This window comes from Harmonia axyridis, chromosome 7, assembly GCF_914767665.1.
Source record: "Harmonia axyridis chromosome 7, icHarAxyr1.1, whole genome shotgun sequence".
Taxonomy (NCBI): Eukaryota; Metazoa; Arthropoda; class Insecta; order Coleoptera; family Coccinellidae; genus Harmonia; species Harmonia axyridis.
In genome coordinates this window covers 1,527,452-1,552,656 of record NC_059507.1, presented here as the reverse complement: position 1 = coordinate 1,552,656, position 25,205 = coordinate 1,527,452, and the positions used below count along the sequence as shown (strand labels likewise).

Here is a 25,205-nt window from a genome sequence, read left to right as displayed (position 1 = left end):
GTAAATTCAGGTGGTATTATCTTCCTAGAAGATCATGAACAACGCGTATTATGTAATCAAATGCAGCTCAAGAGATAACTTGACACAAAATTGAATATGTTCGTTATTGATATTATCCACTTATAGAATAATAATGATTCTGAATAAAAATCATATTCCCAATCTCTCCATTGGTATCTTTGCCTCGAATGTACTCAAAAAACTCTGCTAATGGATATGGCAACGTTTTCTAATCATCCGCTGTTACAAAGCCACCTCTCCACAATAAGTTATTTTCTGTCTGGTAACATTTAGTGCTTCCAGTCAGGTGTAACTCCGCCCACTGGAGCTTCACGCCTGCGCAATACCAAACTGTCAAATATGACAAGTTTGACATTGACAGCTGTCAAGTGCATGAAGACCGTAAATTCAGGTGGTATTATATCATTATTACCATAAAATTCTGAAAATTCAATGATCCTTGGAAGAATTAGGATTTGAAATAACTATTAATATTTTTTTTGTTTTCTATATTTATAACAACAGTTTTACATTGCTATATGTATCACATAAACAGAACATCGAAATCACAAAAGCAGGTAAGTGATCTCCAAAATATCAGGATGTATATACCACAATTTCTGAAATTCATGGAATGTGCAACATATTCGAGAACAATGTTGGAATAAAATTATTTCCTCATCTTATTCGCTAAAAAATAAAATGCTATCTTGCTTAAAAAAAAAACAAGTAGGATTTGCTTTTGCAAATCCTACTTGTTTTTTACAATGCTGAATTGTTAACATAAAAATATTTATAACAATAGGTTTTCTCATTGGCTATAATATGGAATTAACTGATAGATAAATCTTTGAATAAACTCACATTGATATTTCCCATAACAAAATATAAGGTCTTTTGAGAAGAAATTTATGATATGATTCTTTTTATTATTAAGATTTTGGAACTTCAATTGAAAAATAATACTTTTTTGAACATTAAGACTAGGAGAACCATATATATTATGTCCACTCAAAATAAATATTGCAGCTACGCTTTTTTCTTTAAAATGTCAATTTACAAACCCAATATGTTCGATCGCATCTCACCTACATCACAAACAAATATAAAAAAAAAATATGATTTCATTGTCAACCTATCAGAAGATGAGTAATTTAACTTAATAAAACTTTGGGTAAAGAGTACTTCCGATTATTGGAGACAAGCTTGCAGTTTTTCGATCCACTCTTGAGCGTAAGTAGCATCCGGGGCACAAAAATTGTAAGTGCGTCGACTAGTGCGGAGCTAAAAATAAAAGGATCATTTTTATATTCTTGCGACTGTGTAACAATTGAAAAAATTTAGAGTTGCTTGAACTTCTTTCAAATTTTAACTCACATCGAAGAAAGACTTGTCATCGGTTTTCTTTGGAGGTCCTGGGGCTGCAGCAGCTGGTGTTACTGACATTACCTCTGCTAAATCTTTAAATGAAATAAAAACGAGTTTCAATTAACCAGGTTATATCTTGTGAAGAAAATTAATGTAAATAATAGGATTATCAACAGCACTGTTCAAAAATCATAAGATATTTTTGAAAATAAATGAAAAGTATTTACCAATGTATCCCTTGCAGTGAGAATCCTCCATGGCATCATAGTACCTCAGCTGATGCTTTATCGAATCTAGAACAAACCATCGTTGCTTCCAGCCCTTCAAGAGAGCACCCCGTTTATACAAGTAGCCTTCATGCGTTCGATTTTCCGCGACATTCGATGAAAACTGTTCATAGTATTGTTGACTAGATGTCTGTCGAGCACTTCCTGTTGAGATAAATAGTACATCAAACTAGTTATTTATAACAAAGGGTGTTTTTTTTAGAGCTATAGAACTTTAAATTGCAATAAAACAACGATGGATTATTCGAATGACATGAGTTTTTTTTATCCGCAAGATAATCTTGTGGCATTACATTTTAAATATGATTTCTGGCATATGACCGCCACGGCTGGCTCGGATGTAGTCCAATGTGGACGTCCAATTTTCGGTGACTTTTTCCAACATTTGTGGCCGTATATCGGCAATAACACGGCGAATGTTGTCTTCCAAATGGTCAAGGGTTTGTGGCTTATCCGCATAGACCAATGACTTTACATAGCCCCACAGAAAGTAGTCTAGCGGTGTTAAATCACAAGATCTTGGAGGCCAATTCACAGGTCCAAAACGTGAAATTAGGCGGTCACCAAACGTGTCTTTCAATAAATCGATTGTGGCACGATCTGTGTGACATGTTACGCCGTCTCGTTGGAACCACAGCTCCTGGACATCATGGTTGTTCAATTCAGGAATGAAAAAGTTAGTAATCATGGCTCTATACCGATCACCATTGACTGTAACATTCTGGCCATCATCGTTTTTGAAGAAGTACGGACCAATGATTCCACCAGCCCATAAAGCGCACCAAACAGTCAGTTTTTCTGGATGTAACGGTGTTTCGACATACACTTGAGGATTAGCTTCACTCCAAATGCGGCAGTTTTGTTTGTTGACGTAGCCATTCAACCAGAAGTGCGCTTCATCGCTAAACAAAATAAAATGGACGTAGGGCGCGATACGTATTCCGCACAGAACCATTATTTTCGAAATAAAATTGCACTATTTGCAAGCGTTGTTCAGGCGTAAGTCTATTCATGATGAATTGCCAAACCAAACTGAGAATTAATCACTTGACAGCTGTTAAATCGGTCGCCATCTTGAACAGTAATGCCAACTTAAAGTTATATACCTCGAAAAAAAAACACCCTTTACAAGTGCAGAAGGCATCGATATTCTTCCATAAATGCAAAATTAAAAAAACGAGTTAACAGCTCATCCTTCCGAGCATTTACCTGAACTAACGGAATTGTTATCACCGGAACTGACGTTTAAACTCTGAGGAGTACCGCTGTCCACAGCTTTGTATTTTGTACAATTCTTCGGCACGCCTTCCATACATTTTTCGTGACAACTATAACCACAATCCATACATCTCATACCAGTCTAAAATAAATAAAATGAAGTGACTATCGCAAACAGAATATTGTAACAGCAATTACCTTAACTGGTCCCCAGAGAAGATTGGTGCAATAGTCGCAGTACGTAGGGGTCGTATAATTATACTTGTCAAACCTATGGGGATGAGAATATACCAAAGAAGTCTCAGCCGCACCAGCCATTTTACCCTTCATAAGTATTTCCAACGTAGATCTTTTATGAACTAATCTGCCGTGGGATCTCACCAGATCTGTACTGAACGACGCATGTCTCTGCAAAAAATTCGTCTTTGTTAACTCAACAATATTTTAAAAAAATTGGAGAACACCCACCGATAGAGAGTCGGTGGTATTCACTTCCAGCTTGTCCCAGAGAACTTTCCACTTCTGAGGTAAATGACCGAGTTCTGTCTCGAGACGATGCGTCTCTTCAAACAAATGACTAAATGCATCGGGAACACATTGATCGACACAATCGTACCTACAAATGAAAGGCTTAAGACACTGAAAAATATCTTCATGCAGTAATAGAATAGAGTAAAATTTGTTGGTCTCTTTAGAAAGACAAGTCAGTTAAAGAAATTACAATTCAAAAAATTTAATACTGCTTCAATTTCATTATGGTGGCCACTCCTCCACAGGAGGGGGCGGAGCTATAGGCTACGCCCTCCCTACTTCTTATCCTCAAGGTCAGAAAACACCTCAGATATCAAATGTCTTTATAATGAAAGTAAGGCTAATCAGAATAATTTGATTCTTCTATCAAGTGCTCTTAATGGAAAATTGTATAATTTTTAACAGACTCACCTCTCTTACATGTAATATTTTACGAACGCCCTATTGTACCCCTCTTCTTAAACCCTTATAGTCCTCCTAGAAAACACTCACCCCAAAGTAACAACTTTTCTCGAAGACTTGTCTGCATTTCCCTCAGCAGCTTCCGCTTCTTCCTCCTGTTGTGAATCCATCTGAACTATTTCGGGATCATAATTAGGTCCATGATGTAGGTCTTCGTTCAAGTAATAGTCCCAGATATCCAGACAAGGCAGGGTGGATTGGGGCCGTAACACCTTATTTCACAAATAGCGATTATTATAACAACTGGAGAATCATATTGTATGTAATATTAAAAATGATAATCAAGCTCATTTACAAAAGTTACATTCCCAAGAGAACAAACTATAAGGAATTGTACTCCCCAAACAGTGTAGGGTTTTAAATTGATTAGGTTTTCTGAAAATTCATTGAAAAGCTGGGTGTTCCATAAGAAAAAACATATGTTTAGTCATTTACACTTTCTTGGTACACCCTGTGTATTTCCAAACAATTTAAGAATGTAGCTCTAATGCAGTCTAATGATACTGTGCCAAAGAAAATTGAAAAACATTCTGTATATAGTAGTGGGAAGATCTGCAGTGTATAAAAGGTATAGTAGAGAGCCTAGTACACCCCCCTGGGGCACTCCTATTTTAATTGCTTCATGGTTGAAATATTTGCCGTTGAATTTTGTTCTGAAGGTCTAAAAAGGTAAGATTTGAACAGTTTGAAGAATACTTATATAAAGCTTAATCCTAAAATCTTGTGGAGCAATAAATTGATGTTTTGAAAAAGGAATTACCATGGGATAACAAAGTGCATACTCACGGGATTTTCCAAGTCTGGTATATACATGAAATTGAAGAACAACGGGGACCTATTGTGCTGCTTTTCTATGTAGTCGAAGATGCTCTGTCCAAGATTGGACCCCTGTATGGTGGTTCCAAGTCTACCGCCGGGATAGATACTTTCCTCGTCTGAGCCAGTATCCACACTTTTATGATGAGACGTCAGGGACCCCCGTTTGTCTTCTACCGCCGCCACACCGCACTCTACCCTTTCCAGCTCGCAATCGAACAAGAACGTCCTGAACCTACAGGATACCGAATGGTAGGCCAAGAACCGAAGGTAGTAATCGTTAAACTCGAACGCCATCGGAAACTGCGTTTGGATCTGATGGATAACGTCCAAAAACTGAAGGAACGTCGGCGCGAAACCGCTGGTCTGAGAGTTCGATATAAGGTTGCTCCGATGACTGAACCTGTGGCCGAAAGCTATCCACTCCTTCTCTATCAACACTCTGAAGCCCTCGATTGTACGATAATAGGGATCTAAGCATAATTGAGCCACTGATGATACTTGTGCGGTTATATCCCAGCCATCTTCCAAACATATAGACACCGAGGATCCTTGAACGTCGAGAAGATCCACAACAGCTCCCGACAGCTTTATTATATTTTGGATTTGTAGCAGCCATTCGGAACTCTCGATCAATCTGAAAAGAAAATGAAATAGAATAAAATTAATATCTACAAACATGAAAAATAAAAACGACCTAATAAACTTACTTGTAAAAACTTTGGTCCGGTTCAGGATTCTGAGAAGACGGTGAACTGGGTATGCAAGCTCTCATCAACTTTTTGAACGCCTGTTTCGTATGTCTAACGTCGTAATATTCAACTGGAATGAAATCAGTCTTGGGGGCGTTGTCGAATTTCAATCCCCTCATATGTGCCTTTTCACCGAGAATATAAAGGGCAGATTTTTGTAGCGTATGAACACCTTCCAAAGTTACGTCTCCTTCAGCCGAATGTCTTATCGTATTACGGTTCTGTTGCATGTTGGCAAGAGATGCTTGGGAATTTTGCCTCCTGTCTTTCAAAGATCCCCAGCGTCCGAAATTCCTTCCTCCTTTGCCGCCAGACGATCTTGGAAAAACTCTAGAAAGAATGAGAAAATGAGGAAAATCTAATATTCTCGAACAAAGATCCAATTATAAATCTATAAACAGATGTTTCACGATGAAGCAGTTAAAAAAAATCAGATTCTTGTGATCTGTACTATGTTTTGAACAAACTGTGTGCAAAGTACAGCTTTCAAAGTTAGTTTTCCGTGAGCAAAACCTAATATTCTCGAACAAAGATCCAATTATAAATCTATAAACAGATGTTTCACAATGAAGCAGTTAAAAAAATCAGATTCTTGTGATCTGTACTATGTTTTGAACAAACTGTGTGCAAAGTACAGCTTTCAAAGTTAGTTTTCCGTGAGCAAAACCTAATATTCTCGAACAAAGATCCAATTATAAATCTATAAACAGATGTTTCACGATGAAGCAGTTAAAAAAAATCAGATTCTTGTGATCTGTACTATGTTTTGAATAAACTGTGTGCAAAGTACAGCTTTCAAAGTTAGTTTTCCGTGAGCAAAACCTAATATTCTCGAACAAAGATCCAATTATAAATCTATAAACAGATGTTTCACAATGAAGCAGTTAAAAAAATCAGATTCTTGTGATCTGTACTATGTTTTGAACAAACTGTGTGCAAAGTACAGCTTTCAAAGTTAGTTTTCCGTGAGCAAAACCTAATATTCTCGAACAAAGATCCAATTATAAATCTATAAACAGATGTTTCACAATGAAGCAGTTAAAAAAATCAGATTCTTGTGATCTGTACTATGTTTTGAACAAACTGTGTGCAAAGTACAGCTTTCAAAGTTAGTTTTCCGTGAGCAAAACCTAATATTCTCGAACAAAGATCCAATTATAAATCTATAAACAGATGTTTCACGATGAAGCAGTTAAAAAAAATCAGATTCTTGTGATCTGTAGTGTTTTGCACAAACTGTGTGCAAAGTACAGCTTCAAAACTTAGTTTTCCGTGCGCAAAACCTAATATTTTCGAACAAAGATCCAATTATAAATCTATAAACAGATGTTTCACGATGTAGCAGTTGAAAAAAATCAGATTCTTGTGATCTGTAGTGTTTTGCACAAACTGCGTGCAAAGTTCAAAGTTAGTTTTCCTTGCGTAAAACCTAATATTCTCGAACAAAGATACAATTATAATGCTACAAACAGATGTTTCACGATGTAGCAGTTAAAAAAATCAGATTCTTTGTACTTCGCACACGCGAAGTACAGCTTTCAAAGTTAGGTTTCCATGCACAAAACCTTATATTCTCGAACAAAGATCCAATTATGAATCTATAAACAGATATTTAACGATGTAATAGTTAAAGAAATTAGATTCTTGTGATCTCTACAGTGTTTTGCACAAACTGTGTGCAAAGTACAGCTTTCAAAGTTAGTTTTCCGTGCGCAAAACCTTATATTCTCGAACAAAGATTTAATTATAATGTAGCATTTAAAAAAATCAGATTCTTGTGATCGGTACTTACCCGAGTGTCCCCATAGCTTTATTGAAAGGATTCGATCGTCTCACAACTTCTGGGGTCAACGCCATTCCCAATTTCTCATCTACAGCCAAAAGCAACGAGTTTATACTCAAAGAACTGTCCGACATTCCATATCCAGAATGCCTCAAAGAGTAAACAGGGGTTGCGGACACCAGAGCCGAGAAATACTTCTCTTGTTCGAAAGCAGACGTTTCGGACGAAGCATTCGGATTGGGATGACTCTTCAGCATTCCCATAACACTCTTATTGTGATGACCGGAGCCGCGGAGAAGTAGAGCTTTGGTTTTGGGGTGCCGCCAAGTTGCAACGGGTATTCTACCTTGCCTGTAGCACCGACAAAATCTCCTGATAGATTCGTCGGTGACATGTGTGGGTACTGGTAAAAGAGCGGGATAGCTATTGAAAAGAAAAAAATTAATAAAGAGTTAAACATTTTAATACAAAATGCACCGTACCTCCTACACATCATGTAGATGGTGTTTACAGAAGTTAGTCTGAAGGTGTCCGTGGAGGACTTAGAAGAAGTTGGCGAACTTGTACCGGTCAAACCCAGCCTCCTCCAATCTCTTACGTAAGTTCTTTCAGCTAAACGTTCAAGAGTTTTTGCATCGGTGGCCACGGGGGTGTTGGATTGTGGCACAGACTCAAAATCATCAATGGACAAGTCGTCGTCATGATTGTAGTCATCCGACAGCGGCAGATTCATTCTACCAGGAGAGGTCATGTACTTGCTGCTATTGCTAATTGTCATGTTTGGAAGCACGTATTTCTGTCTCTTCGATGAAGATTTCTGCTTGAATCCAGCTTTTCTTGCAGTCTTCAATAACGTCTTTTTCGATATTCCCAGAAGAGTTGCATTCTTCTCCTTTCCTTTGTGCAACGGGGTCTGGTTCATCACGACCTGACCGGCAAATGCAAAGTGGTGGAATACATCGGGGGGGTGTCTTATTTTATGTATCAACTTTCTTAGCATGTCGACATTTTCCGGAGTAACTTCTTCGTCGAATGCCAATTTCATAAGTTGAAATGTACAAGATCTGATTTGTAACCCTTCTTGTAGCCACTGATCTAGGTGGGCTAGGTATTGTATAGCTATCTTCTTTTCTTTTGTCAGCGAGGTTACTGGAAAAGCCCTCACAACCACTTGCTCGCAAGCTGAAACAAAATTCATGAATACCATTGGAGGAATTTTCACACAGATCTACACTGCGCAAAAAAATTAACGCACATTATGGAAATCTCAAATTTATTCTACAACTGAAGGTGTTTTCAATGCTTATTATTTTTATCAGAATTATGCATGCATATGTTATCCACTTTCAACGTTTTTCTTCAATACAGATGTTTTTTCCCAGCAGGAATAAAAAAAGATGAGATTATCAGATTTTGAATTTATTGGCTCCATTCTGAAATCTGTTGTTCTCGATCAATTCTAGTGATCAATAGTTTTTCTTTCGTTTGATTTTCTACACTCGATCGCTATGCAACGCGAAACACGCAATTTGACCCAAAAAGAATGTGCCCAAGCGGTAGTTTTGCGAGAAGAAGGGTGGACATACACAAGAATTGGAGAAAGGTTTGGAGTTTCCCATACAAGTGGGTCCAGAATGTTGCAGTAATTCAGGGAGACAGATATGAATGTCCGAAGACCAGGACAGGGTAGACCACGGGTAACAACTGCCATTCAAGAACGTTACTTGAGAGTTTCTTCGTTGAGACAACGGTTTGCAACCGCTCGCCTCCTTTAAAATCAACTTGAGCAAACTCATGGGGTGCAAATTAGCACTCAGACAATAAGAAATCGCCTCAGAGAATATGATTTAAGGCCTCGTGTCGCGGCAAGAGGCCCAGCTCTTACCCCAGCCCATCGAAGGGCGCGTTTGGATTTTGCGAGAGAGCATATCCATTGGGAAGAGGCTGATTGGGAAAGAGTTCTCTTCACAGATGAGTCTAGATTCTGCCTCTACCATTGTGATCGACGTTCCCTTGTATACAGACGTCCACATGAAAGATATGCTCAGTGCAATTTCCTGAATACTACTGGTTTCGGGGGAGGATCGATTATGGTATGGGACACAGTCGTTGATAATGGAGCTATGAATGTTCATAGGTATATAAGGAACATTCTTGAAGAGCATGTAGTGCCATTTGCCCCATACATTGGTGAAAATTTCATTTTTATGGACGATAATGCCAGACCCCATCGTGCGCGCATCGTTCAGGAGTACCTTGAAGAGGTTGAAGACTCTCGAATGGAATGGCCAGCAAGAAGTCCAGATCTCAATCCGATTGAGCAGGTTTGGGACAACCTCAGTAGAAGGCTGAGAAGTTCAGAAAATCATCCAGCTTCTCTTAATGACTTAGGAATCCAACTCAGAGAAATCTGGGAAGGATTAGATCAGAACATTTTAAGATCACTCATTTTGAGTATGAACCGTCGTTGCCGAGCTGTAATTAACGCAAGAGGTGGAAATACCAAGTATTAAATCACTTATCAGCATTCCAGTATTTTGAAAATTGCTTATTTCTCTTCTTTCACATAAGATTCGGTGAAATCCTGAATTTTTCTTCCATTTAATGTGTCTTGTTACGTTCAAAACCTTCCCGGGAGAACATAAAAAAAAAGTTATAAAGTCAATGTAGAGTTAACTTCCATTGAAATGGAGATTTTCAGAATGTGCGTTAATTTTTTTGCGCAGTGTACATAATACACAGATCCACCTAGTAGGTCATGTAATATTGATAAGGCAACATAGCCGTAGGGATATAACCATAAAACAACTTACCAAATGAGTCACAAGGAATTCCCTTGAATATAATCCTATAATTTGTGAGGAATATCGCTCCTTCGGCCGGTAGAAGCGGTGGACCCCCCAACATTCCAGCTGCAGTTTCTTCTCTACCGTCCGGCAACAGATAAACTCTTAAACCTTCCATGATGGTTTCTTCACCGGCCAACAGATTCGGGGCTAGAATCTTGGGTTTCTGGATGGGCGGTAACCTCTTCGATTCTCGGTGAACCGCCTCCAAAGTCTCTATGTGCATATGAACTACTCCTGGAATCATTTGATGCAGGTTTCTTATGTGATCTCGCGTGACTCCGCCCTCGTTGCACACTTTATCGATGAATCTGGACACTATTCTGACTACGTTGGCGCCAGTCTCACCTGCTTCCTGATCTTCAAATCCTGATTCTGCGTCTACGCTATCGCTTTCAGCAACACTACAGAAAGTATGAAATAGGTTGGCGTTCGGAATAGTGTATTCTAAAACAAGTAGCAGAATGGGCTAGTATTCCAACACGAATGCGAAATGAGTGTTGGAATTGCCTTCTGCAACGAGTATTAGACGATATTTTCTCTATTTCAGTCAAGTTTTGTGAAATATTGTCAAAATTCAATGAAAAATTCCGATTATACATCCTGGTGACTTTTGTATTGTATCTAGGCAGTTGGTATAACTGTTATGAAAATTGACAGATTACGGAATTTAAATTGTACTTTGAAATAATTTATAATTACGCATTAAATTCGTGATTTATGTCTGACAAAATCGATTTAACACCACCAGAATCAAGAGAAATTACGAATAAAGTTACAAAACATTTCACTATATCCAAATTATATTATTATTATTATTATATTGACAATTGAAGTGTGTTGAAATTTGATAGGATCGGAAGTCAGTGTAGACAACCACAAAACGAAAAATATAACTGAAAACAATGCTGTAATGAGTTCATTACAGCACTGTTTTTAGTACTGTAATGGACTCATTACGATACTGAAATAGAGAAAGACATATAAATCAACGTACCTGTTTGCTATACTATTGGAAGTTCTTTCCTCGTCCACATTATCTGGTTTGTGATGTTTACTAGCCACATCCAGAGGAATAAGTAAATAAACCATTCTATTCGCATAATGAATTGCCTGACTATAAATTGTGTTTTCCTCTTGCGTAATCAACTCCTTGGCCCTTTCTGAATCGATCGTGTTGAGGATCCGCATCTGTTCAGCTGCTATTTCTAAATATGTCGCTTCTTGTATTTTCGAAGCGGCTATCCTACGATTCTGCCAAGAAAACTCCTTACTGTCTCTTGGAGATGTGGGTTTTGAAATTATATATTCGTTATAACGGTTGGTGCTGCCCAAGTTGTCCGACCTATTCGAATAGAGAGCCTTTATGTCCTTTTGGACGTCTTGATAGAACGCTGCCTCCCAGAACTGCTGATTATGCCAAACTGGGTGCTCCTGAAATATTCATCATATTCAATAGATAAAATGAGTGGAAAAAACAAGAGGTTAGAAACATTTTTCTCTGAACTATTACCATTGGTAACAATGAACCAAGATGTACATGTCACCTTGGGTATGGTCCGTATATTTTTCAATTACAGAATTTTGGAGGTTATAAATGGTTGATCTCTTTTAATTTGTAAATAACTAATAGTTCTTAATAGCCTTGAAGGGTACTTGTTCCATAATTAAAATAATAAAGTTTTTGAGTGTTAGATGTCATGGAAAATATTCATAAACAATAATTTGAAAATCAAAATGATAACTGTCAACCGGAGTGGGCGTGGTTACCTAACCTAACCAGAATAAAAGTACGGTTGCTCTGGTGACAGATAACTCACCAAAGTTTGAGTAAATAGTCACCGGTTTTTAAGGAATTTGACATATACGGACCACCAACTTCCTAATCATAATAACCAAGGTGATATACCCCATATTTTGATTAGATTTCAAGTGGAGCTCACCTGAATGCACGTGTATGCAAACTGAATGATCCCAGTGCACAACTTTCTGCCGAATATAGTAGCCAATGGCAGTAAAGCTGCGGCAACTCCATGTTCGTCCATCGCAGAATCATCTTGTAGAGCGCAATTCATCAACCTAGCCACCAGGTCGAACTGCTGATGTTCCAACATCGCCTTGGTGCCACAAACATGCTGAGCCAACTCGTTACAAAGCGCGAGTCTGGCCTGTTTCGATTGTAGAGCTCTCAGAACAGCGGGAAACGTTTTCCTTGCGTCGGATATTTTGTTTTCGAAAATGCAGGTTATGCAGTTGCGCAAAACCTAGAAGTTTTCGTTTGTGAATGAATAATATGAGAGATATCGCGATTTTTTTCTGTACCTCTAGTCTCCTGGCAGAGTTGCTCACTAAGTTTTTGTTCTCGTTCAAATTCGAGATGCAGGGTCCCATTGGTACGATTCTTGGCTGAATTGGCCTCAACGAGGCTAACCTGAGGATCAAATTCAGTGTCTCTTATAAGAATTACATGACATTTTTGCACATCTGAGATTAAGTCTGTTTTTTCTACAATAACTCAATTAATGTCGATTTGTTCTAATTTAAAAAGGAAAGATGTGGTTAATTGTAAAGCAATAAACATCTCTTTGACATGTAATTATAATAATAATTTTTTCATCACACCAAGTGTTTAGAATTCAGAAAATTGAGGTTAAATTAACTCTCCTAGCTTATAAAAGCGAAAAATGTACTTATATAGCCATTACACCTATTAACTGAGTTAGTATTTAAGCGAAATATGTCAATGTTTCCTAATTGTTGAAATATAATGATATATCCATTGAAACCAATGATAACAAAGTTTTCATTTACACCTTCAACCCATTAAATAATGAAATAAGTTCAATAAATTCTTTAGAATTGACACAATTAATTTGGACAGGTTCCTCATTCACAGTTTTTGCAATAATGCGATAATAGTTATTTATAATACAAGTGCAGAAGGCATTGATATTCTTCCACGATTTTTTGAATGAAAGATTATTAGAATGTACCTTCTGTAGGAATGTTATAAATTATTTTCTCTAATTCACTGAATTTTTATTGAAATTAATGGAATATTTCCATAAATACCATTTAGTGATTTTTGCATTGGAAAATATTGGTTGGTAGAACTGTTTTCTGTACCAGAAATTTGACAGATAAATCTGTGACAGAAGAGTTCCCAGTACCAACATATAATAATGAAATATAACCATGAAATCTGTGTGAAACTAAGATATTGACGCGCGATTTTGTTCTACAGGTAATGACAGAATGCCACAGAATTAGAGAAAAAAAAATTTAATTAATATTCTGCCTGAGTGGTATCGACATATTGCAAATTTTACACAGTCACGAACAAAAGCTTATTTCACATTCAACTCACCAAGCAAACTCTCCGCTGTCAATGGAACAAAGCAAAATTTGATGAGAATCAATTACTTCCATCGAATTTAACAATATTTCTGATTCATCGAACATTTCAAATGAAACTATAGGTAAAACAATTAGAGTTCACTTCAACACATTCAAAAAAGAATAAATTTATAACAAGACCAACTTTTGTTAGAATCTGGTGAAGAATATTCAACTTTTTCAGGAAATAAAGGAGACAAAAAAAATGAATGAAATGCAAAATTTACAAATATTTGAAGTAAAACTTGAATAATTGAATAAGGGCTCACCTGGACTTCAGATTGTTTTTGGATAAACCTTCTTCTATAATCGTTCTAACCATTTCAGCATTCAACACTGGCAGAGGAGGCTGATGTATCCTTGCAAAAGCGCCCTCTGGGGGCACTAATATCTTTTGAGCATAAGACTGTGGATTAGGGTTCTCATTGGTATATAACTGGGTGGCCAGTTCTTGTATATGAGTTAAAATTAAAGAGCTATCTTGAGATTCGGATTTCATTAATTCGCCTAGAAAAAATATTTATTCAGAAACACAGTTGTTTTTGATATAGACTAATGATGATGATGTTTCTAAAGGTAAATCTTTAAAAACACCCTACAGACATAACTAATAAAGGTTGTTTTTTTTAGAGCTATAGAACTTTAAATTGCAATAAAACAACGATGGATTATTCGATTGACATGAATTTTATTTATCCGCAAGATAATCCTGTGGCATTACATTTTAAATATGATTTCTGGCATATGACCGCCACGGCTGGCTCGGATGTAGTCCAATCTGGACGTCCAATTTTCGATGACTTTTTCCAACATTTGTGGCCGTATATCGGCAATAACACGGCGAATGTTGTCTTCCAAATGGTCAAGGGTTTGTGGCTTATCCGCATAGACCAATGAATTTACATGGCCCCACAAAAAGTAGTCTAGCGGTGTTAAATCACAAGATCTTGGAGGTCAATTCATAGGTCCAAAACGTGAAATTAGGCGGTCACCACACGTGTCTTTCAATAAATCGATTGTGGCACGAGCTGTGTGACATGTTGCGACGTCTTGTTGGAACCACAGCTCCTGGAAATCATGGTTGTCCAATTCAGGAATGAAAAAGTTAGTAATCAAGGCTCTATACCGATCACCATTGACTGTAACGTTCTGGCCATCATCGTTTTTGAAGAAGTACGGACCAATGATTCCACCAGCCCATAAAGCGCACCAAACAGTCAGTTTTTCTGGATGTAACGATGTTTCGCAATACACTTGAGGATTAGCTTCACTCCAAATGCGGCAGTTTTGTTTGTTGACGTAGCCATTCAACCAGAAGTGCGCTTCATCGCTAAACAAAATAAAATGGACGTAGTGCGCGATACGTATTCCGCACAGAACCATTATTTTCGAAATAAAATTGCACTATTTGCAAGCGTTGTCCAGGCGTGAGTCTATTTATGATGAATTGCCAAACCAAACTGAGAATAAATCACTTGACAGCTGTTAAATCGGTCGCCATCTTGAACAGTAATGCCAACTTAAAGTAAAATACCTCGAAAAAAAACACCCGTTATTATCACTGACCTATAGAGTTGTATAATTCGTCCCAGACGTCGCAAGGTCTCCATGGTGGTCCCCTTTCCGAGATGAAAGTAGTGAAAAACATACAATCGAGCACCCTGGTAGTGAAATCGCAGTCTTTCAAGTTGCGCTCCCCCAGAAATGCAGCTTTGTGAAATGTGATAACTGGTTTGGGGTGGATCCTGATAATCGTCAAACAACTTCGGTAACCTTGCAGCAATTGAGCAAAAATTCTCATGAATACAGCTCGAATTTCTTTGTCCAACATGACAGCCTGAGGAGATCTCACCGCCAGGGGAGGAAATGCATGGTCTGCACAACTCAGTTCGGGCTGGAGTATCAGACTGAGCGCTTCTTGCGTGTGACTCAAGAGTGGCTCGGGAAGTAGAGGTAACGATATACCATCTGGTATGAGAATTGAACCACCGTCAAGATCAGCTACAATGACGTCCATCTACGAAATAGTCTATTGAGTATCAAGAACTGTGATGGTTATTTACAATATTAGGCCAATTGAAAAGTCTCCGGTTTGATGCACAGATGGCGGTGCTAGTATTAAATCCGTATGATTTTTAGTTAGTACCAACCTTCAAACGATACATGTCAAAATTCGACAGCAGTCCGACCATTAGTTTGTGAGATATTGCGTTGTGAGTGTAGCTACTTTTTTCATTTGAAAAAAGATGGAAAAAAAGAATTTCGTGAATTATTTGAATTTATTATTTATAATGTATTATATATATTGCGAGATATTGCATTGTGAGTGTAGATATTTTGGTTATTTGAAAAAAGATGGAAAATAAATAATTTTGTGTGCTGATAAAATATTGCTTTTTGAAGGGAAAAAATATAGTTGAAGCAAAATCTTGGCTGGATGAAGAGTTTCCAGGGTCTGCACCAGGAAAATCAACCATCATTGATTGGTATGCTAAGTTTAAATGTGGTAAAATGAGCACTGCATTATTGGATCATTTAAAGGATGAAAAACGGCCGCATTCGAAAAAAAAAGGTGCTGTTTCATCAAATCAATGAAAACAATGGCAAAATTGCATGAATTGGGCTTCGAATTGCTTCTGCATCCACCGTATTGGCCAGATCTGGCCCCCAGCGACTTTTTCCTGCTCTCAGACCTCACTAAAGAATGCTCGCTGGAAAGAAATTCAGCGCCAATGAAAAAGTAATCGCCGAAACTGAGGCCTATTTTGAAGCAAAAGACAAATCGTACTACAAAAATGGTATCGAAAAGTTGGAAGATCGCTAAAATCGCTGTATCGTCCTCGAAGGCAACTATGTTGAATAATAAAATCGAAACCTGCCAAAAAAATGTGTTTAACTATGATAGACCGGAAACTTTTCAATTGGCCGTTACAAGTGCAGAAGGCACAGATATGCTTCCACGAGTTCAAAATTCAATAACGAGCCACATGCGACTTACCAATTCAGCCACTTCATTTTTTAAAGAAGAATGAACGCCCATTATAAAAGGGGTTGGTGTTGATAGAACTTCCACCAATGGTGATGGCAGTAAGGGAATATATACATGAGTGTATCGAAAGGGATACATTAAAGCTGTCAGAGCTCTACAAGCGTCTGTCAATCGGCTATAACTTTTCGAGTGGAATAGTATTTTGTGTTCAGTCATTATGGCACAGAAGAGAACTAAAACATTTCTTATACCTAAAAAAAAAGATTTAATTACCTTTTGCATTTCTATTTTCTACCAGAGCAAGCACGCAAAAAGTCTTCGAAGTAAAAATGATTATAACTTACCTAATTGAGAAAATAATAAATTAACTGAAATATGAGTAACAGGAAGAGAAGGACTGAGAGGAGGTTGTAAGGCTTGTCTATCTCCAGCTCCTATGCTGAATCTAACTTGAGGGCCCCCGGGTGGCGGTACTTGAATACATCCCAAAATATTACCAACCAAAGTTTCAAGGGGCACTGGAATGTTTTCTATGTACACTGAATAAATAATACCCAAACAATTCTGGAAAAAAGTTAGAATTGATGAATAATTTTTATGAATAAAAACAAAATATTAGGTCATGACAGCAGTTGTTCGAAGTATATGTGAAGAAGCATATTGTGAATCCACTACGAAAATCAAGAAAACCATTTAATAATAAATTAAAGAAGAATCTTCAAAGAATCTAGTGAATTTTACTCAATAGACTAAGAATTTAATTAAATAACTTTTTGATTGAATAAATAAATGAAAAACTCAAGTAATAAATCTTCGATCATGATTTTTTTAAATTCTAACTGAACTGTTGCTGAATATTTAGAAGACTTACTCTAAAAGTTTCTATATAATCCAGTCTTGAGACCAATACCAAACATTTAGGGGCATACATAATACTATGGTGAGATATTGCTGGAATTGTTCGAACTAGAGGAACTACATTTTCAAAGGTGTCCTCCTCCTAAAAAATAAAGCAATTTTAATTTTGCATAAAGGAATACTTTAATGGTTAATAACCTCATCGGCAGGTTTACTTGGAGTGATAGATATGGTCTCATTGAAACATAAACATGCACAATAGTGCCTATTTGCGTCGATATCTGTAAGAACGGAAACAAAAAATCTTGGTTCCTGTCTTTCCGTAGAGAGAGTCCATCCCTGAGGTTGACAAAACTAAAAACAAAGTGGATGAGTTCCATTTTTCCTCATTTTCACATGTATACCTACCCATTCTATACCATCTATGAATGGGGTATCAGGCCAATCTTTTTCTGGAAATCTTTGTAATATGATACCACTACTTATTCCACTTCCTTAAAGATAAAAATTGTTAGAACAATATCTAGGCAATGCAATCAGTGCACTCACTTTCCTTCTCGTGATCATAACCAACGATTACAAAATAGTCAGCCAAACGTGACATATTGTTATTAATTCTCCAAAAACCATTCTTTCATTGCAAATAAATTCTCACACATATTTTAAAATAATGAATTTATTCATAACCTTTTAAACTGTGATCCCTAAGTTATGACGTTTCCAATTTTTTTTAGTTCCTGGTATGTAGAAATTTCCTATAGCTGCAAAGTATGAAGTGGAAAATTCTATCAGAAAATGGTTCGAATTAATTCATAAAAACCACACCCCGTTTAAATAATGGTACATAATCTCATCGAATAACTTTTAATTTTGATTCGACTTTGCATCTGCCATGTTAATTGTCATCTCACAATTATTTTGACACCTGACGTCATAATCAGAATAGTACTCTACACTGGCCAAAAAAAAATGGAATATTTTCTCAATTTAAGTTTTAAATTCATAAGAACTTTTGAATACTATAATAAAATATTTCTTCTTCTCATGCTGCTTCAAAATATCTCTTCCGAGCGCTTGTCATAGAAGGCTTTAAACTACCAAATTTTTTTACGTCCTGGTTCTCTTTCACTGTAGCATTTGCTTTGTAAGATTCTGAAAAAACGCTTGTTAAATAACAATATTTCATGAATATGGAACATCATTATATCCCAGACAATCTTATAAAATAGGTACCTCTAATATATGCTATTCGAACAAAAGTTGAATTGAATGTTTGCCTTTTTAAATTTTTCGAGTATTAGCCTATGCGTCAAAGAAAACACCTTAACTCAACAACGTTTGGAGTAAAAGACACATAGAAAAATAGTTCATCATTAAAATCCTGATTAGAAACGCTAATATGAAAAACTGAATGTTGTTCATAATGTGCTCAAGACGGCCCTGTCTTCACAAAATACATAGAGAAAAATTAACAAAAAGGTTACTCTGTGAATGTGTAAAAGTGTAATAACCTAAAATTCAATTGTCAAAACACAAACATTTTCTTGTTGTGATGTGATGACAGTTCTGCCTTGCACAGAGTGATCCGAACTACTGCAGAATAGTATTTTAATTGTTTATTATTGTCAAAGGTTGAACAACTCACTTTGTTGTTTCGTATTGCAACCATGTTCAAAGGTTTTAATCCCATATAATTTTGCAAGACAATATTACTCTTTAGTACTCCTAATTACACAAGGATGGCAAGACTTTGAAAGTAGAAATGGAGAAGGGAATGAATATATAATTTTGGCCAAGTTTATGTTCTGCTTCCAAATACTATTTTAATAATATGGAAAACGTTGCGCAAAATGAAAACAAAATAATCAAACAGACCCATAATCAAGACAGGATATTCAAAGTAATTGTTGTAGGTGATTCTAATGTAGGAAAAACTTCTTTAACTTATAGATTCTGCGAAGGAAAATTTTTGGTTTCCCCTGAAGCAACAATAGGAGTTGACTTTCGAACTAAAATATTATGGATTGATGATGAGAAAATAACGGTTTGTGTATTGTTGATATGTGGAAATGACGGTTCTGCAAATTCAACTATTTTTAGCTTCAGTTATGGGACACTGCAGGGCAAGAAAGATTCAGAAAAACAATGGTCCGACATTACTACAGAAATGCAAACGCTGTAGTTTTTGTTTATGATGTTACTAATTCAGAATCTTTTGATGCCCTTAAAAAATGGATTATTGAAGTTGATTTGCATTGCCCACAAGATTTGCCTAGAATTCTTGTGGGAAATAAATGTGATAATGCTGCCATAATAAGCACACAAGATGCCCAAACTTTTGCCGATCACCATAATATGCCTGTAAGTTTTATTTCAATAGGTTGTAGATTGACAGGTATAGAAAAAAATCTGTGGAATATCAATGCATAGGGTCTGCAAATTGACCAACATAAAATATAATACTATATATGCTATCCTTAAGCAAGCATCTAACAAAAAACAACTATCCATATTTGCATTGCCGTGATGTCATTAAATGTTTACCAGCAACGTTTCCAAATGATTTTTCTTAGTTTTATCATGAAATCAACATCAGCAATTGTTTGTCGAAATATTTCTCAGTTTGGAATTTGTATAGTATTGCATACTGTTATATCATTCAAGTTACTTATCATATTTTAAAATGAATTTAATTAATTTTGAAAGAATGAAATGGAAATTTTAAATTTTAACTAATGAAAATTGTTTAGTAGTAAAAGACAAATAATTGAAAAATGAATAAATGAAAACATTTTTGCTCAATTCATTTCAAAAAATACATATCGACGGCTACAAGCCGGTTCCTCGTGACTACAAAACCTAAATTATTCATAAACTCAAAAAAAACCTATAGAGAAAGCAAATATTGCCCGAACTTAGCAAAATTTGTACTCAAGACTAAATAAATTCTAACAATAATAAAAAATATAAACATTAATTAATGTAGACACCTATTTTACAAGCGCTAAACATAAAATCTGAAATCCCTGAAAATGTGAGTTACAAGCTACAGCATTGTGGCCGTCGATATCCAATAAAGACTATTATTTTTAGTTATTGGCGATTATTTACTATTGATTTATTTTCTAGTTATTTGAGACTTCAGCACGCTTAGACTCACAGTATGACAATGTTGAATCAATTTTCCTCACGTTAGCTCACAAATTGAAGAATCAGAAACCATTTTTTGCTCCTAAAATGGACGGGATAGGTACAAATACGACATCTTCAAATTCAACAGGTTGCTGCTGATGCAAGAGGAATGAAGCATTATTTGTAATGGAATTGTACTTTTGTCTATAAATCTATCAATAATAACTAGTGTGGGTTACAAGATCAATATTATTTGTCAATAAATAGCCTGTTTTTTGATGATAATACAAAATTGAATACCTTATCTTCTTTAATATCTTCTTATTCTCATTAAGAGTGAGTTATATTTCATCTGTTGTACCTAATATTATATTGAATTGAAGTTTCTCCTATTGCGGTATAATTATTGATATTTGTATATGAGTTGCAAAATATCAACACTTAAATTCAAAATTATACACCCACAGATCCGTCGATAGCCAAACTGCCCCCTTAACAGAAGTCAAAAAATTCATATTGTATAATCCAGGAGATAAAAGAATTGAAAGCATCTTTTGAAAAATTTTAATAATTTCATCTATGTGATTGATTGGTATAAATCTTTCTTCAATAAAAAATAATGCTTTATTATGTAAAATAAAAACTAATTTTTGGTTTAGATCTTAGGTTAGTCATCATGGAAAATTCTTAAAGATATCAAATTTTAGAGATTATCCAAACACCAACATTTTTTTGAAGAAAATATCTCTCAAAAAACTCGAAAGAATTCAGCTTTGAAGGCTTATGAATCAAAAAATTGGTTTTTCCCAAAAAATCGACCAATCAAACATTTTATGATGTAATATATTTATATTTATGATATTTTTAATATATCATATACTCTCTGAGTGGAATTTTTCAAATTGCATTTTCTTCTAGAACTCACTGGTGTCATCTAGGAAGAGTAGCTCGAACCCGTTATTGGTGAGGGGGAATGTATCACAGGAATCTATACGTATTTGGCCGCGGGTATAATTAGTTCAGTAAAATGGGGGTAGATGGCCTAGGTATAGCCAAATAGCTCACTTATTCAAATTTTTGATTTTTTTTTAGGAAAAACAGACATAATTCGATTGTTACTAGTTCTTTATTAGGCCAGAAACATGTTTTCCGCGTTATTTGAGGGGTTTTCAGATCGTAGATGCCGAAGTAGGTATCGATTCTTAACAGAGAAGTGTTTCTACATAATTAAATCATAATTTTCTTGTGAAATTGGGAATATTTCAGTTTTGAACTATGTTAAAAAAACTGATTGCGGGTTAGTGTTCAGCATGGAAAATTCTTCAAGATCTCAAATTTTGAAGATGATCCGACAACATTCATAAACCATAATTCATCAAAAAAAAATTGTTGAAATTTATTCAAAGGAATGTCGCAATTTTGGGACATGTAAATCTATGCTTGCCCAGTTTACAATCCACAAATTTTGGCCATCAGAGAGAAGACTAAACCCCCTTGAAAAAATCCCTCCCACAAAACTCCAATTAACTCAGTTTTGGGGAATTCTATGGATGAACTGATTACAAATGGAAATTCAGCGTGAAAAATTCTTCTTGATATCAAATTTTGAAGTTGATCTGAATCAAAATCTTTTTTGGCGAAAAACTATCCAAGGTAATATTATGATAGTTTTAGAGGGTTTCGAGGTCGTAGATTCCAAATTTGTCATTGATTCTTAACAGGAAATTTTTTCTACACCTTAAAAGCACAGGTTTTACACAACTGGAAAGTCTCAGTTGTGGGGCAGACATACTCATTTTACAAGCCTCATATTTATGCCACCAGAGGGCAGACCATACTCCCTTCAAATTTTCCCACAAAATTCGGAATAACTCAATTTTGGTGACTCCTAGAGAGGAACTGATTTCAAAAACGGATTCAGCAGAAAAAATTCTCCGAAATATCAAATTTTAGAGTCGATCTGAACCAAAAACTTTTTTTGGCGAAAAAATATCCAAGGTTATAGTCTTGGTTTTTCCGAAAAAATCGACCGATCGAATTCAAACATTTTCTGATAGTTTTAGAGGGTTTCGGGGTCGTAGAATCCGAATTAGGCATCCATTCTTACCAGAAAAATTTTTCTACACCATAAAAGCACAGTTTTCATACAACTGTTGGGGGCATCTTTTTTCCCATTCACAAGTTTCAGATTTATGCCACCAGAGGGCAGACCAAACCCACTTTAAATTCTCTTACAAAACTCGAAATAACTCAATTTTGGGGTATTCTAGGGAGGAACTGATTGCGAATAGGAATTCAGCATACAAAATTCTTCATAATATCAAATTTTGAAGTCGATCTGAATAAAAAAATTTATTTTTGCGAAAAAATATTCGAAAAATTGGCTGGAAGACTGCGGTCGATAGCCATTTGATTTACATGATCAATAAATTTAGTTTCTCTCTCTCGCTATTCGAAAAATTTTCCTATTCAATATATAATTCAATTCCTTTTAGAAGCAAACTGATTGCAGATTTATGTTCGCTGTGGTCAAATGCTTCTTTTATCAAATTTTCGAGCCATTTCGATCGAAATTTTTTTTTTTCCAAATTTACATAAGGTTATAGTCTTGGTTTTTTCGAAAAAATCGACCGATAAATTTTGAACTTTTTATGGTGTATTTGAAAGGTTTCGAGGATGTAGATTCCGAATTAGGCATCCATTTCGATCAGAAAAATTTGTCTACACATTTAAAGCACTACTTTTCTACAAAATTCGCAATATCTCAGCTTTGAGGCATGTTATTAAAAAACCGATGGTAGGTTAGTATTCAGAATAAAAAATTCTCTAAGATATCATATTATTTTGAAGGTCCTCTACTACCAATTTTTTTTCAAAAATCGCACAAAACGCTGGATTTATCGATTCACAGTTCTCCTAGGAATTATTTGATTGCAAATCGGTATTAAGAATCGAGATTTACCCATAATATCAAATTTTGAAGCAGATCTGGTCGTACTCTCTTAGTAAAATTTTCCTAAATATCGGGTGTCCCAAGGTGAGTGGCCTATTAGATTATTATGGAAACTATTGATGGTAAAGATTTCAAATTTTGTGGATAGATATTTGGCCATGTAAGGTACATTTTTAAAATAATTTCACATTTCCAGTGTTGCCGGATGTACGACAATTTGGCAACAACTTTGTTATTTTAAATGGGTCATCCGGTATTTCTATTTTTTTTATGATACTCCATAAAATATTAAATCTATTCACTCTTACTTTTCCATCCCTATCTTTAACGGTTTTTGAGTTATTAATTATTTTTCGAAATTTTAGATCAAATTAGCGTATTACGAAAATGACTCTAGTTCGCTCAATATTTGAGATTTAAGTCAGAAATTTTGCAAGTCGTTAGATATTGATCTGATTTGTGTCACTGCTTTTGAATTATGGTTGTCAATAATACAGGACGGACCAAAAAAATCATCATTTGCCAAGTTACAAAATTGTTAAAAAGTCTATTTTTTCAAATTAGACACCTAGTATATTTTCCAATTCTTGGAATCAGTACAACACACTCTACAATTTTTTTATTCACGTCCCTATACCTATCTCAACTGGATTCCGAGTTATATGCGTTTATTAGATTTCACATTGATTCAATAAGCGTTAATTTTTTTTTGTATTGTTATTTTCTCTATGTCGTTCATAGATCGATATATCAATGTATCAGTTCAATCCATAAATGTCAAAATAAACAATTATTGCCTAACAGGTGTTTTATTCCGAGGTTTTTCTATAAATAATGGCTCAAGAAAGATATACACATACAACGCATATAACTCGGAATCCAGTTGAGATAGGTATAGGGACGTGAATAAAAAAATTGTAGAGTGTGTTGTACTGATTTCAGAAATTGAAAAATATACTAGGTGTCTAATTTGAAAAAATAGACTTTTTAACAATTTTGTAACTTGGCAAATGATGATTTTTTTTGGTCCGTCCTGTATTATTGACAACCATAATTCAAAAGCAGTGACACAAATCAGATCAATATCTAACGACTTGCAAAATTTCTGACTTAAATCTCAAATATTGAGCGAACTAGAGTCATTTTCGTAATACGCTAATTTGATCTAAAATTTCGAAAAATAATTAATAACTCAAAAACCGTTAAAGATAGGGATGGAAAAGTAAGAGTGAATAGATTTAATATTTTATGGAGTATCATAAAAAAAATAGAAATACCGGATGACCCATTTAAAATAACAAAGTTGTTGCCAAATTGTCGTACATCCGGCAACACTGGAAATGTGAAATTATTTTAAAAATGTACCTTACATGGCCAAATATCTATCCACAAAATTTGAAATCTTTACCATCAATAGTTTCCATAATAATCTAATAGGCCACTCACCTTGGGACACCCGATATACCATTTGAATTTTTAATTAGAGTCGATGGCGCCATCTTGAAAGAGTAGTTCAAACTAGGGTTTGGTAAGGGTACTACAACACAGGATTCTATACGTATTTGGCCGCGGGAAAAATTAGTTAAGAAAAATGCGGAGAGATGATTTATAGGCAAATTTTCTCGAAATTGAGCTTTTTATAGGCAAATGTATTTACCTATTTGCAATGAATTGTAGAAATCAAATTATAGTTGTTTAGAACGGTCAGTAATGTATTTTGAAATTGGAGATTTTCATCCTAAGAGATTCTTCTTTGGTGGACTCGGAAGTAAATTTGTATATCATTGTATCTTTTGCACATTTCCAATTTGGGA

At 35.5% G+C, this 25,205-nt stretch overlaps 2 protein-coding genes and 1 long non-coding RNA gene across 4 annotated transcripts; 2 read left to right on the top strand and 1 right to left on the bottom strand.

Annotated features, from left to right (window-relative positions):
* Positions 1 to 437: 437 nt before the first annotated feature.
* Positions 438 to 1,740, top strand: LOC123683887. Its single transcript, XR_006748064.1, has 2 exons — positions 438 to 578; positions 1,613 to 1,740. It is a non-coding gene; the product is annotated as an uncharacterized LOC123683887 (long non-coding RNA).
* On the bottom strand, positions 896 to 18,223 carry LOC123683885 (myotubularin-related protein 13). 2 transcript variants are annotated; one of them, XM_045622870.1, is made up of 24 exons: positions 17,856 to 18,223; positions 17,715 to 17,800; positions 17,505 to 17,660; positions 17,320 to 17,448; positions 16,793 to 17,012; positions 16,458 to 16,699; positions 15,026 to 15,476; positions 13,729 to 13,966; positions 13,431 to 13,445; positions 12,386 to 12,494; positions 12,007 to 12,327; positions 11,061 to 11,497; positions 10,031 to 10,467; positions 7,700 to 8,399; positions 7,227 to 7,640; positions 5,393 to 5,764; positions 4,653 to 5,319; positions 3,897 to 4,078; positions 3,342 to 3,489; positions 3,072 to 3,281; positions 2,865 to 3,015; positions 1,596 to 1,799; positions 1,378 to 1,460; positions 896 to 1,284 (listed from the first exon to the last, which is right to left on the bottom strand). In XM_045622870.1, exons 1-24 carry the CDS (start codon positions 17,908 to 17,910, stop codon positions 1,192 to 1,194), a joined length of 6,120 nt encoding a protein of 2,039 aa, XP_045478826.1. In that variant the 5' UTR covers positions 17,911 to 18,223; the 3' UTR covers positions 896 to 1,191. The 2 variants fall into 2 exon arrangements, with proteins under 2 accessions (XP_045478826.1, XP_045478827.1); XM_045622871.1 differs by lacking the exon at positions 13,431 to 13,445.
* A 622-nt stretch (positions 18,224 to 18,845) lies between these two features.
* LOC123684642 (ras-related protein Rab-33B-like) lies at positions 18,846 to 20,742 on the top strand. The gene is made up of 3 exons (XM_045623966.1): positions 18,846 to 19,350; positions 19,407 to 19,667; positions 20,436 to 20,742. The coding sequence occupies exons 1-3, from the start codon at positions 19,138 to 19,140 to the stop codon at positions 20,595 to 20,597; spliced, it is 636 nt and encodes a 211-aa protein (XP_045479922.1). The 5' UTR covers positions 18,846 to 19,137; the 3' UTR covers positions 20,598 to 20,742.
* Positions 20,743 to 25,205: the final 4,463 nt, after the last annotated feature.